The sequence below is a fragment of the Symphalangus syndactylus genome, chromosome 4 (genome assembly GCF_028878055.3).
Source record: "Symphalangus syndactylus isolate Jambi chromosome 4, NHGRI_mSymSyn1-v2.1_pri, whole genome shotgun sequence".
NCBI classification, from domain to species: Eukaryota; Metazoa; Chordata; class Mammalia; order Primates; family Hylobatidae; genus Symphalangus; species Symphalangus syndactylus.
The window spans coordinates 99,350,654-99,366,105 of NC_072426.2; the positions used below are offsets into that span (position 1 = coordinate 99,350,654).

Genomic DNA, 15,452 nt, shown 5'->3' on the forward strand with positions numbered 1-15,452 from the left:
GGATAAACAGTCAAGACCCATCAGTGTGTTGTATTCAGGAAACCCATCTCACGTGTGGAGACACATGTAGGCACCAAATAAAGGGATGGAGGAAGATCTACCAAGCAAATGGAAAACAAAAAAAAGGCAGGGGTTGCGATCCTAGTCTCGGATAAAACAGACTTTAAACCAACAAAGATCAAAAGAGACAAAGAAGGCCATTACATAATGGTAAAGGGATCAATTCAACAAGAAGAGCTAACTATCCTAAATATATATGCACCCAATACAGGAGCACCCAGATTCATAAAGCAAGTCCTTAGTAACCTACAAAGAGACTTAGACTCCAACACAATAATAATGGGAGACTTTAACACCCCACTGTCAGCATTAGACAGATCAACGAGACAGAAAGTTAACAAGGATATCCAGGACTTGAACTCAGCTCTGCACCAAGTGGACCTAATAGACATCTATAGAACTCTCCACCCCAAATCAACAGAATATACATTCTTTCCAGCACCACACCACACCTATTCCAAAAGTGACCACATAGTTGGAAGTAAAGCACTCCTCAGCAAATATAAAAGAACAGAAATTATAACAAACTGTCTTTCAGACCACAGTGCAATCAAAATATAACTCAAGATTAAGGAAATCACTCAAAACCGCTCAACTACATGGAAACTGAACAACCTGCTCCTGAATGACTACTGGGTACATAACGAAATGAAGGCAGAAATAAAGATGTTCTTTGAAACCAACGAGAACAAAGACACAACATACCAGAATCTCTGGGACACATTCAAAGCAGTGTGTAGAGGGAAATTTATAGCACTAAATGCCCACAAGAGAAAGCAGGAAAGATCTAAAACTGACAACCCAACGTCACAATTAAAAGAACTACAGAAGCAGGAGCAAACACATTCAAAAGCTAGCAGAAGGCAAGAAATAACTAAGATGAGAGCAGAACTGAAGGAATAGAGACACAAAAAACCCTTCAAAAAACCAATGAATCCAGGAGCTGGTTTTTTGAAAAGATCAACAAAATTGATAGACCGCTAGCAAGACTAATAAAGAAGAAAACAGAGAAGAATCAAATAGACGCAATAAAAAATGACAAAGGGGGGCCGGGCGCGGTGGCTCACGCTTGTAATCCCAGCACTTTGGGAGGCCGAGGCGGGCAGATCACGAGGTCAGGAGACGGAGACCACGGTGAAACCCTGTCTCTACTAAAAAAAAAATACAAAAAATTAGCCAGGCGTGGTGGCGGGCGCCTGTAGTCCCAGCTACTCGGAGAGGCTGAGGCAGGAGAATGGCGTGAACCCGGGAGGTGGAGGTTGTAGTGAGCGGAGATCGCACCACTGCACTCCAGCCTGGGTGACAGAGCGAGACTCCGTCTCAAAAAAAAAAAAAAAAAATGACAAAGGGGATATTGCCACCAATCCCACAGAAATACAAACTACCATCAGAGAATACTATAAACACCTCTACACAAATAAACTAGAAAATCTAGAAGAAATGGATAAATTCCTCGACACATACACCCTCCCAAGACTAAACCAGGAAGAAGTTGAATCTCTGAATACACCAATAACAGCCTCTGAAATTGAGGCAATAATTAATAGCTTACCAATCAAAAAGAGTCCAGGAACAGAGGGATTCACAGCCGAATTCTACCAGAGGTACAAGGAGGAGCTGGTACCATTCCTTCTGAAACTATTCCAATCAACAGAAAAACAGGGAATCCTCCCTAACTCATTTTATGAGGCCAGCATCATCCTGATACCAAAGCCTGGCAGAGACACAACAAAAAAAGAGAATTTTAGACCAATATCCTTGATGAACATTGATGCAAAAATCCTCAATAAAATACTGGCAAACCGAATCCAGCAGCACATCAAAAAGCTTATCCACCATGATTTTTGATGTGCTGGATAAGCACATCAAAAAGCTTATCCAGCACATCAAAAAGCTTATGCACCATGGGCTTCATCCCTGGGATGCAAAGCTCGTTCAACATACGAAAATCAATAAACGTAATCCAGCATATAAACAGAACCAAAGACAAAAACCACATGATTATCTCAATAGATGCAGAAAAGGCCTTTGACAAAATTCAACAACACTTCATGCTAAAAACTCTCAATAAATTAGGTATTGATGGGACGTATCTCAAAGTAATAAGAGCTATCTATGACAAACCCACAGCCAATATCATACTGAATGGGCAAAAACTGGAAGCATTCCCTTTGAAAACTGGCACAAGACAGGGATGCCCTCTTTCACCACTACTATTCAACATAGTGTTGGAAGTTCTGGCCAGGGCAATCAGGCAGGAGAAGGAAACAATGGGTATTCAATTAGGAAAAGTGGAAGTCAAATTGTCCCTGTTTGCAGATGTCATGATTGTATATCTAGAAAACCCCATCGTTTCAGCCCAAAATCTCCTTAAACTGATAAGCAACTTCAGCAAAGTCTCAGGATACAAAATCAATGTACAAAAATCACAAGCATTCTTGTACACCAATAACAGACAAACAGAGAGCCAAATCATGAGTGAACTCCCATTCACAATTGCTTCAAAGAGAATAAAATACCTAGGAATCCAACTTACAAGGGACGGGAAGGACCTCTTCAAGGAGAACTACAAACCACTGCTCAGCGAAATGAAAGAGGATACAAACAAATGGAAAAATATTCCATGTTCATGGGTTGGAAGAACCAATATCGTGAAAATGGCCATACTGCCCAAGGTAATTTATAGATTCAATGCCACCCCCATCCAGCTACCAATGACTTTCTTCACAGAATTGGGAAAAAACTACTTTAAAGTTCATATGGAACCAAAAAAGAGCCCGCATTGCCAAGTCAATCCTAAGCCAAAAGAACAAAGCTGGAGGCATCACACTACCTGACTTCAAACTATACTACAAGGCTACAGTAACCAAAATAGCATGGTACTGGTACCAAAACAGAGATATAGATCAATGGAACAGAACAGAGCCCTCAGAAATAATGCCGCATATCTACAACTATCTGATCTTTGACAAACCTGACAAACACAAGAAATGGGGAAAGGATTCCCTACTTAATAAATGGTGCTGGGAAAACTGGTTAGCCATATTTGAAAGCTGAAACTGGATCCCTTCCTTACACCTTATACAAAAATTAATTCAAGCTGGATTAAAGACTTACATGTTAGACCTAAAACCATAAAAACCCTAGAAGAAAACCTAGGCAATACCATTCAGGACATAGGCGTGGGCAAGGACTTCATGTCTAAAACACCAAAAGCAATGGCAACAAAAGCCAAAATTGACAAATGGGATCTCATTAAACTAAAGAGCTTCTGCACAGCAAAAGAAACTACCATCAGAGTGAACAGGCAATCTACAAAATGGGACAAAATTTTTGCAACCTACTCATCTGACAAAGGGCTAATATCCAGAATCTACAATGAACTCAAACAAATTTTCAAGAAAAAAACAAACAACCCCATCAAAAAGTGGGCAAAGGACATGAATAGACACTTCTCAAAAGAAGACATTTATGCAGCCAAAAAACACATGAAAAAATGCTCATCATCACTGGCCATCAGAGAAATGCAAATCAAAACCACAGTGAGATACCATCTCACACCAGTTAGAATGGCAATCATTAAAAAGTCAGGAAACAACAGGTGCTGGAGAGGATATGGAGAAATAGGAACATTTTTACACTGTTGGTGGGACTGTAAACTAGTTCAACCATTGTGGAAGTCAGTGTGGCGATTCCTCAGGGATCTAGAACTAGAAATACCATTTGACCCAGCCATCCCATTACTAGGTATATACCCAAAGGATTATAAATCATGCTGCTATAAAGACACACGCACACGTATGTTTGTTGCGGCACTATTCACAATAGCAAAGACTTGGAACCAACCCAAATGTCCAACAACAATAGACTGGATTAAGAAAATGTGGCACATATACACCATGGAATACTGTGCAGCCATAAAAAATGATGAGTTCACGTCCTTTGTAAGGACATGGATGACACTGGAAATCACCATTCTCAGTAAACTACCGCAAGGACAAAAAACCAAACACCGCATGTTCTCACTCATAGGTGGGAATTGAACAATGAGAACACATGGACACAGGAAGGGGAACATCACACTCCAGGGACTGTTGTGGGGTGGGGGAAGGGGGGAGGAATAGCATTAGGAGATATACCTAATGCTAAATGACGAGTTAATGGGTGCAGGAAATCAACATGGCACATGTATACATATGTAACAAACCTGCACATTGTGCACATGTACCCTAAAACTTAAAGTATAATAATAAAATAAAATAAAAAAAGAGTATATGCCTAATGGGTTTATTCAATTACTCATTGGAAGATATGGGAATAGAGACAGATATATAGATTTATAAAAGATATACACTGGTATAGATATATAGATGCATATAGATATCTACCAACATATATGTCTATACATAGATATTTACATATGAATATATGAATATATATTTATGTATATAGATATCTATATATAATACAGAGCAATTTCTACTATCTTGTGGCAGAAACGTCCTTTCTAAGGAGGACATGCAGGAAATGAAGAAGCCATAAAGTTTAATTACGTTAAGAGCTTTGAAAGTTACATTAAGAACTAAGGCACAGTAAAAGACACTGTAAGAGTTAATGTACACATAACAAAAAATAAATACTTTCAACTTATAAAATAAAAAGGAATACTATCTATAAAATATGAAGAATTTCTACAAATCTGTAACACATGAAAAATTATAAAATGATAGTGAAACAATTTAAGAAGAAACACAAATGAACAATAAACATATTAAAAGTTCAAGCTTACCAATAACCAAAGAAATACCAATTAAAATAACTTTTGATTAGATGTGCAATGACTACTAAAATCCCAATTCAAATGAACAAAACTATTCTACAGCAACACAATATAAATGGAAACAATTATGCAAAATAGACATGGGTCTAGAATCATTTTGAATCCTTTTAACTTTTAAAATAATTAACCAACCTGAGCCACTTTAATTGAATTCTGGGTAGAGCCACCAGCATGATATTCAACTTTGAATTTTTTCACGAGTTCATCAAACCTATAAGGAAATCACAGTAGAAAAAAGTAAGTTACTTTCTGTGAATTGCCACAAAGTAAACTTTTCTGAGAAGAGTATTAAAACACAAATAGTAAAATTTTTAAATTGTTTAAGTATGTTGAATAAATGAATTGAAATACCTTATAACAAAAATACTAAATTTCCACATTTAAGAAATGTTTTCCATAAGTGTACAACTATAAGAAATTAAGAATTTAAAACAGACTGTCCATAATTAGCCATTAAACAGAAAGTAAAAGTGATAATTAATAGATTGCCAAACGGAGGTCACGTGGCAAATCGGTTAAGTCAAAATCAGAATCCCAGTCTCAGAAATACTTGTTACTACAAACATACAGAAATCAGTGTGTATTTCTCCTCATTCCAGACAATTACTAAGAGAGTTTTCTATAGAAACTAAACAAAATTTCACTTAATGTTACCCTTGGAATCAGTTCAAGAAGTATGAAAATTATAAGACCTTACACTTCAAAAGAGATGAAGTATATTGTTCATTTCCTCTTCCACATCTTACTAAACGTCAAAAATATGTTTTATATATAAAAATAAACAAAAGTATAACAGCACTGCCTGTAAAGCAAGGAAAGAAAGATGCCACAAACAGACCTATCTAATTATATGAAAAGATGCAGCTAGAGAATGATACAGTTTCTATACACTAACTTAACAATTACTGAAAAATTTTTGAAAAATCAATAGTTGGATGGATTACCTGAGCAATCAAATATGCATGGGTAAAAACTAAGATAAAAACAGAAAAGTTGAAATTTTTAAAAAGACCAAAAAAGTAGACAGAAAATATAAGAAATTAAAAATATGAAATAAAAATTAAAAGGTTCAGATAATTTATTAGGTAGTCCGAGATCTATTTAACAGGAAATACAGAAAGGGAAAATAGAGATTATGAAGAGTAACAGAGAAATGTTGGAAAAAAAAAAAAAGGTGAAACATAAATATGGTCAGATTTTTCCAAACATCAAGCAGTTTTACAAGGGATTAGGGACTAGGACCCCATACTTGGACACATCTTGTTTAATCTCTCATATTAAGATAAAACCCTAAAAGCATATAATGTGAAAAATAATAATTACCTTAAAAGGAATAAAAATCAGACTAATACTTAACTTCTCAAAGAATACCGGATGCTAAAAATATAATGGAGTAATGTATTCTATGCTGAGAAGCGAGGAAATTTTTGAAATTAGAAATTTTCAATATGCACTCAAATTATCAGGTTAATAAGGCAACGTAATATTTAATAATCCTTTATCCTATGTGGAAAAAATTACTAAGGAGATGTGCCAACCTCTCCCCCCACCAAAAAAAACAGAAGAAAGATGGAATGAGGTTAAAAGAAGAGTGGTGTATGACTTTGAAAAAGAGAGCCATAAAAAAGTTAAAAGCGCCCATCATACATTATTGCATGCAAAGTTCTCCCTTTCATGGAGAAGACTCCATAAATATTTCAAATTTTAAAAATCAAGTTTTTAAAAAGGTTTTAAATATATTGTTGAAGTCATAAAGTCAATCAATAAAAAATCAAACTAAAGCAAATATAAGGAAGAATAAAAAGGCAAAACAGTGTAAGTGCACTACATTCTTCATCTTCCAGTACAGAGTTCACAGACATTGTATAAATTTGTTAATTAAAAATAAGCATAAATTCATTATTTAGACTTATAATGGTAAGCTAAAAACATTAACTTTTTTTTTTTTTTTGGAGACAGAATCTTCGTTTGTCACCCAGGCTGGAGTGCAGTGGCACAAACATAGCTCAATGCAGCCTCCACCTCCTGGGCTCAAGGGGTCCTCCCACTTCAGTCCCCTAAATAGCTGGAAATACAGGCATGCGCCACCACTTGGCTAATTTTTTTGTATTTTTTTTCTGTAGAGACAGGCTTCACCATGTTGCCCAGGCAGATCTCGAACTCCTGAGCTCAGGCAATCCTCCCACCTCAGCCTCCCAAAGTGCTAGGATTACAGGTGTGAGCCATGGAGCCAGGCCCCTGAAAACATTAACTGTTAACAGTATTTGCATCTCTATGGAGTTGATATAAAAGGATTTTTTTTTTTACTGGTGTTTATAGTTTACTTTTGTTTTTTATAAATTTCTCTAGGATAAGTAAAATAAATGTGCAAATTTTAAAAAATGAATGTCTTGGTGCTGTAAATTCATAGAAACTTTCTGTTCTAAAAAAAAAAAAGTGAATGTCTGTGTAACCACTACCCAGGTCAAGAAAAAAAACACTGGACTGACTTAGAAACCCCAGTATCTTATAACTATCTCTCATATATAATATATACATATATATACACACATATATATACATACACACACACACACACACACACACACTCTCTCTCTATCTACAAGTGTCCTTACCCTGTTGTTCTTCATGAGTGCTTTGGTCGTTCTTGGTTTTTTGCACTCCATGTAAGTTTACAACTAGTTGTCAAACTCCAAAAACCAACTTGTTAGGATTTTTTTTTTGAGACAGAGTCTCGCTCTGTTGCCAGGCTGGAGTGCAGTGGCGCGATCTCGGCTCACTGCAGCCTCCAACTCCCTGGTTCAAGCGATTCTCCTGCCTCAGCCTCCCAAGCAGCTGGGACTACAGGCGCATCCCACTATGCCCAGCTAATTTTTCTATTTTTAGTAGAGATGGGGTTTCACCATGTTGGCCAGGATGGTCTCCATCTCTTGACCTCGTGATCTGCCTGCCTCAGACTCCCAAAGTGCTGGGATTACAGGTGTGAGCCACCACGCCCAGCCCAACTTGTTAGGATTTTAACAGTGATTGCACTAATCATCTACATCTATGCTGGGAAAAGTGATATATTTCCAATATTAAATCATCTAATCCATGATTACAGTATCTCTCAAAGTTTCATAATGTTTGCCACAAAGCCTCCACATCTTTTATTCTGATCACTACTTCATACTTCCTATGTTTTAATACTATTATGATATTGTTTAAACTTAATTTTTATTTGTGGCTGATATTTAGAAACATTCTTTATATCAATTTTTTCCAGCCAAGTTTCCAATATTTAATTAACTCCAATGATTTATGTGTTTTTAATAAACTAAACATAATTATCATTTGTGAATAAGGACAATTTTTTCCTCCCCTTTCTTGTGTTAGTACAGAGACTACAAGCTCTAGCATAATATAAATAGAGAATAAATAATAGTAGGTGGAAATGGGCAAATTTAGTCTTGTTCTGAATTTTGGCCTGAGAAATCCTGATGAATAGCAGAATTAGTTAATTTCCCAAAATTAGAAGTCTTCGAATAAGTGTTTAATTTTCCACCTTGATGTAGTTTTACTATATGTATGTGTTGCTTCTACTTAAGTGTTAAACATTTTTAAATGTTACAGATTTAAAATAGATTTGTCTATTGATAGGTATTTTCCATGTTATTTCAAATGAGAAGTGTTAATTTATGAAAACTTATGCACAACGTAATCTTTTTGTGTAAACAAGATTACCCAATATACATGTCTACTGAAAAGAACCTGGAAGAATACAACCAAGGTATTAACAGTAGTTATCGCCAAATTAGGAACAATTATGGCTCTTTTATTCATCTGTTTAGATTGTGCAATAAGCATATAAACTGTTTTATAATGAAAAATCAACTTCATTTTATAATAAAAGAACATAGCAATTTTCCATACAATTATTTTAAAAGAACCATATACAGAACAAAGCTGAATAAAAAACAAGAGCAGAGAAAGAAGTGATTCTGAACAAAAAAGTCAGGGAAAGTTTAACATCTGAATTGAAATCTGACAGTTAAGGGAGAAAAAAAAAACTCAGGGTTGAAGGTAAAACAATAAACATGACGTATTCAGAAAAACCAGTTAAACACGGACTAAAATGCAGGTCAAAATCAAAGTAGTAAAAACTGACAAAGAAAAGGTAACTCTCAGGCTAATAGGTGTAGACATTATTCTGAAGGCTACTAGAAATTATTAAACTCTATTTAGCAATAGTGTGAAAAGCAGACTTTTTAAAAATGATGATAACACTGGACAGAGTAAAGATAAGCAGACCACTGCCTTTAGAATAGCTCATATGAAAGACAGGATAGAGAGACGAGACCAAGGTAAGGAATCATTCCGAAGTTGAAGACACAGGATGTGATAAAGAAGTGCAAGTGTGGAAGAGGGATGATAATTCTGAGGTTGCTAGTTTGGATAACCAGTTGGATGGTGTTAGAAAAGAAATACAGGAGAGAAGAAAACTCATAAGAAGGAAAAGGAACTCCTAAGTAGCCAACTAACAAACCAAGAAATATTTATCTTTAGGAGACTGATTGTACTGTGGCAAGACTAACAGGTGTTTAAGGATGAAAGAGTTTATGATATCATTACATTTTATGGGAAACTTCTATATATTTTCCTTACATGACTTTTCCCATAGGAAATAAAGTATGGGAATTTTTGTAATTTATAGATTCCTTCTTACTTTCTCCTTTTGGTTGACATTCTTTGTCTGAATGGGGTGGCCATATAAACACCTCAATCAAAAGCCTGACAGAATTGGAAGGACAGTACCTGATCCATTTTTCCACCACAAGCCTACTATAGTAATTATCATTGGAAGAAATTTAATAAACTTTGTAATATTATAATTATTTATAAGTTACATTATTACAGGAAAAAATTATAACAAAGATATGAATATAGTAATATTAAACAAATGTACAAAAATGACATTAAAAATAAGCAAATTAAGATAAAGTTGAAAGAACACAAAATATAAGACATGAACAGCTTATGAAAGCTGAAATATAATATGGGATGTCCTTATACTAACTGTTCAACAAAATGATCAATAAATTCATTAGCTATAATTATTTTGTCTTTAAAAATTAATTTACTGTCCTCCCACCTGTCTAAAACACAGGTCTAGGACCTCTGTGACTTTTTCTTTTCAAGAGTGATGGTGTTTGTTACTGATCTACACTTCATACACCCCTCTCCCTTTTTTCAGTCTCTTAAACCTCCCCACTACCTCTGCTCTCCAAATATACAGACAAAGCAGCAGAATAAATGTTGGAATATGATGTTTATAACTCTGCTTATAAGAGATTTGAATTCTTACTATGTTCTGTCTCCTAGCAATTCTGAAGGTACAGCTTATTTGTGACTTTAATTGTATCTGTTGTTTTGAGGAAGATAAGAAAATTTAGATTCATTATCCTCTAAGTTCAGTTTAAATGGCTTTTGATGGTATAAGTGGCAGCCTAAAAACTAGAAGATCAACACAGCAATCAAGGATATATTAAGACCATGTAAAATAAAAATAGAAATATGTAGAATTAAATACCTTGTGGTTGGAAACTAAATGAATTAAACAAAAGGCAACTATTGTAAGTTATATTTAGGATGCATCTAGAAAATGCATCCTGAAAAGTTAGAAAAACAATAGAAAAAGTGAAGAGAACAATAAGGAATACAAAAGGGAGAGAAGAAATTTTAAAACACAAATAGCACTGTAATTTTTAATGTGTCATTTTCTCCTTATCTAACACGAAGAAATAAAAAAGACTTCATGATTATACCCTTCAACATAGAATCATTTATTCCTATATGAATAAAAGTACTTATAAATAAGATATAAGAAGAATTATGAACAGGAAAATGTCCACAAAACCAACACTTCATAATTTCTAGTTCTACCTAAGGGCAATTGCTTTCCATTTTCACAGAAACTAAAGCCACTAAGTTATTTCAAACTCAGGGGAAAGGGGGGGGTAGGAGGGAAGGAGAGAGAGAGAGCGAGTGAGCATTATGAGAGTGTGTGTGCGCTCAGCATATTATTAGGAGAAGAAAGAAGACCTCACGTGTTAACATCAGCACAGCATAAAAACAACATTAACAATTTTTGAACATTTCATAGATTGATGTATGAAGAATAGGACATGTGATTAAAATCTTTACAGTGAAATTCCAAAAATTTAACTTCCTTAAGAAAGCATTCATAACTGCCAAGTAGAATTTCTGATGAAGTTCTTCCTTAAACTTCTCATCTAAACAAATAATTAAAAACATAAGTAATTCTAAACAGGTTATACTTATTAAGATCAAATGTTAATAGAATAACACAGGGGGGAATCGACAGGCAAACTGTAAAATTCAAAGCTTTGAAATCTTTTACCACAAATGTTTGGTGAGGTTTTAAGAAACTCAAGTGTCAGTTTGCTAAAAGCCAAAATAACATTTTCCACATGCGTTTATATTTAAGCATATTTTTAAAAGATGGAAAAAGTAACAGTTATTCAAAACTAAGGTTAAGCTATTAGTTCATAAGGATCGTAATTTAAAGACATTTCTTGAACCTCCAATTTTATTTTTTTGATAAGAAAGCAATTTTAAGCATGTATTGCTTAGATAAGCCCTTATTCAACTCTAATATGTTTAAAGGTTTAATTATTCCCATTTATAACTCTGAACATGAAGATCATTGTACCTAAGATAATCAAATATACTGCTGAAAAGCATTTTGTATATAAGTATAGATGATTAAAATAAAATGAATTATTCCTAAATTTAGATGCATGATATGTGCATTAGGTTTCTACCCATTGTAAGAACACAATAAAATTTCACTAAACCAATTTATGATTTTCATTAAATAGTAACTGGTTGACATTTAGTTTTAAATCATAAAAAGTCATATGTAAGCAAAAGAAAAATACTGCAGGACAGTGGTTCTCAAAATTAGATGGGTAATCTCATGGTAAACCTAGAGCATCACCTACACGTCCACAGGCAGGTACTTCCAAAACACAAATTATACACTCCACCTCCCTTACTGGTTTGCTTTCAGCTGTTATTTCTACCAGAGTCCATGGTTTATAATGGGCCTGAGTTTCTCTGACCATAGAAATATTCCAGAAACATATGTAATAGATAATAGAGTAGTTAAGCAATAACTAGCTAATCATTTCTCTCTACCAAACTTCAAAAAATATCACTCATCGGAAATACTCAAACACCTAAAATCTCTTATCAAAACATAACATATGGAACTTCCGATTCTGGGTAGCATATACTGCATCACAGCCAACATTCCTACTGATGACACCTAGGAAGGCCATATAAATCATAAGTCACACTGTTAATGGTACCAAAGAGCTCTGAAGCAACAAGGACAAAGTGGATAAATTTCCAGAGAGGTGAGACTTGTTCACAGCGGCAGGCCAGAACTGGCAGCTTTTTGTTCCACCTGCCAACATTTGCAGCCAGAAGCATGAAGACAGAGAAACAAAATTTGACATTTTCCAAACCTAAAACACACAGCTAGTTTGCCCCAAAACACATTTGTTGAATTCTGAAACTGAATGCTAAGTTAAAGAGGTTAACCAAAATAGTTCCAAAAGCAGAAAGTTCTCTGAGTCTAGCAGTGCTTACAAAGACAGGACAAGAAAAGAGCAACTAAAAACATAATAGGCAAAAAAATGAAAGCCCTAGAAGGAGTGGAGAATAAAAATAAGGATCTGTGGCACATTTCCACTGGGGTTTGGGGGGAAGGATATACTTATACTGGTTACATGTGGAACCTGAAAATTCATACTTTGTGCTTAGCAGAAGATGATGATAAGGAAGGGGGCAATGGGGGAAAACAGTAGGGATTTTAGCAATTACATAAGGCTGAAGTAATAACATTGGAAACTGAAAACCTAAAACAAAAGATCATTTTCCCCTCTGACATAATTGCCAAATTTTGAAGGCAGAAAGAAATTAAGCTAGAAACCTCTGAATTAAGCTGGAAACCTCTGAGGTCAGTTTGGTACCCTCATTCTGGTGGACTGTTTCAGAGCTGAGACCACTGGTATCAATTAAAAGTCCTAGAGGTTCAGGCTCTAGGAATAGAAGCAAATTCAGTTCAGGCTTGACTGAACTGTCAACACTGAAAAATCAACTTTCCTAGCTTAACCCTTAATTTTTATTAAGGTAATAAGCTCTCCCCTCACTCCATATCAGCCTCATACAGAAAAGAGTGAACACTCTGGTAGAAGATACAATCTGAATAATCTACAATTCGTATATAAAGTGTTGGTAAATAATAATAAACTGAAAGTTATAACAAGAGGTAAAATAATTTGACTAAAACACAAGAAAGAAAAAAGCAAGAGAAGAGTATCTGCCTACTACTTAGACACAGACATGGTTATAGTCACAGGAAGTATGTGCAAAGCTGAGAAAATAAAGTCCCAGTTCTCTGGCTGGATTACCAAAGCGGAGAGCTCCAGGGAACCACAAACTACTAGGACTCTTCAGACATCTAGAAAAAGTGCAAAGACTCAGCAAAGAAACAGAAGATAAAGAAGATAAAATAAAAATATTAGAATTTAAAAATTCAATAACTAAAAATTTAAAACTAACTAGATGGGCTTAACAGTAAAATGAAGAAGACTGTTAAGAATCAGTATACTTAAAAATAAATCAATAAAAATTTTCCAATCTGCAGGACAGAAAAAGGATTTTTTAAAAACATGAAAAAAGACTCAGACCTATAAGACAATACTAAAAGATCTAAATTTGTGCATGAGTAACAGAAGAAAAGAAGTGCAGTGCAGAAAAAAAAAATGAAAAAATAATGGCTTGACCAGGCATGGTGGCTCACAACTATAATTTCAGAACTTTGGGAGGCCAAAGCAGGAGGACTGCTTGAACCCACGAGTTGGAAACCAGCCTGGGTAACATAGTGAGACCCTACTTCTACAAAAAAATAAAAATAGCCAGGCATAGTGATGCATGCCTGTAGTCCCAGTTACTCAGGAAGTTGAGGCAGGAGGATCACTTCAGTCCAAGAGTTTGATGCTGTAGTGAACTGAGATTGTGCCACTGCACTGCAGCCTGAACCACAAAGCAAGACCCTGCTTCTAAAAAAGGAAAAGGAAAGAAAGAAAAAAAAAAAAAAAAATGGCTTAAAAATTTCCAAATTTGATTAATGACATACTCTTAACAGATTCAAGCTCAGAAACTCCACACAGGATAAGCAAACACAAAAATCCACACTCATACACAAGAGAAGAACACAGAAAGTGGAACCCAGGGATATACCAAAATTTAAGTGGAGAAGCTGCCAGCAAAGAGGGATGGAAACAGCCACTTGTCAGAAAAAAGAGCTAAGGGAGAGGTGAAGCTGTGGGAGTAAGGGAGGAAGAAAGGAAAGGAGGAAGGAGGGAAGGGGATAGGTCCAAGATGGCCAAATTCCTCACTACAGACATATAAGATCAATTTAATATCAATCTATGATTTCCTATAGTGGAGTCATCAGGGTAGACAACATTCCTCAATGGTTAGAAGCAAAGGCTCTGGTGTCAGACAGACCTGGCTTTAATTCCATATTCATCTAATTGTATGACATAGGGCAAGTACAGCTGGCCCTCCATATCCGTATGCTCCGCATCCATGGATTCAACCAACCATAGATTGAAAATATTTGGAAAAATATGTACTGAACATGTAAAGAGTGTTTTTCCTTGACATTATTCCCTAAACAATAGAGTATAACAACTACTTACACAGCATTTACATTATATTAGGTATTATAAGTAATCTAGAGATTATTTAAAGTACATGGGAGGATATGCATATGTTATATACAAATACCACAGAATTTTATATCAGGGACTTGAGAATCCTTGGATTTTGGTATCTGAGGAAGTTCCTGGAACCAATTCCCCATGAATACCAAGGGACAATTGTAATTAAAGTTCTCTGAGATTAGGTTTCCTCATTTGTAAAACATAGCATTAAAGACTATTTCTTTTTGTGTTCCACAATATCTAAGCATAGTGCTTGATGGATAATGGGTACACAGAAAAAAAAATTGATGAATGAATGGTTGAATGGACAAACTAAAGAAGGATTAAATGAGAATTGCTGCTGCTATTGTTCTTAGATTTTTAAGAACATGTACACTACCAACCTATACAAATTTTAACAAAACTAGATTTCCCTTGAATATTTTTAAAATAATTAAACATTGATTTGGTTTGTGCTTGTATCCCTGTTATAAGCACAATTTTATCCACTGTAAAAAAGAATTTCTATTCTCTGATGAAATTCTTTTTCGTGTATCCCTGTTACCTACTGCTTTTTAGAGAAATTTTACTCTAAGTCATAAATTTTCGATTAACACAGATATGATGTTACCCAGCAAGAAAAAACAAAATCAAATTTCTAAACAAGTGAGATGAAATAAGGTGCTTATACTTGCTTCCCTTGAGTATGTGTGTATATAGTGCACTATTCCACTCTTTCATTTCATTTACCTTGAACATAGTAAGCACTCAAT

The 15,452-nt window shown here is 35.0% G+C and overlaps 1 protein-coding gene across 6 annotated transcripts in view; it reads right to left on the bottom strand.

The window, feature by feature from the left end:
- The window catches only part of ADK (adenosine kinase), a 599,984-nt gene that overhangs the window by 429,487 nt on the left and 155,045 nt on the right, over positions 1-15,452 (bottom strand). For all 6 annotated transcript variants that reach the window (XM_055275674.2, XM_055275676.2, XM_055275677.2 and 3 more), the window contains one exon: positions 5,033-5,111. In XM_055275674.2, coding sequence (XP_055131649.1) covers positions 5,033-5,111 — 79 coding nt within the window. The remainder of the gene's footprint in view (positions 1-5,032; positions 5,112-15,452) is intronic.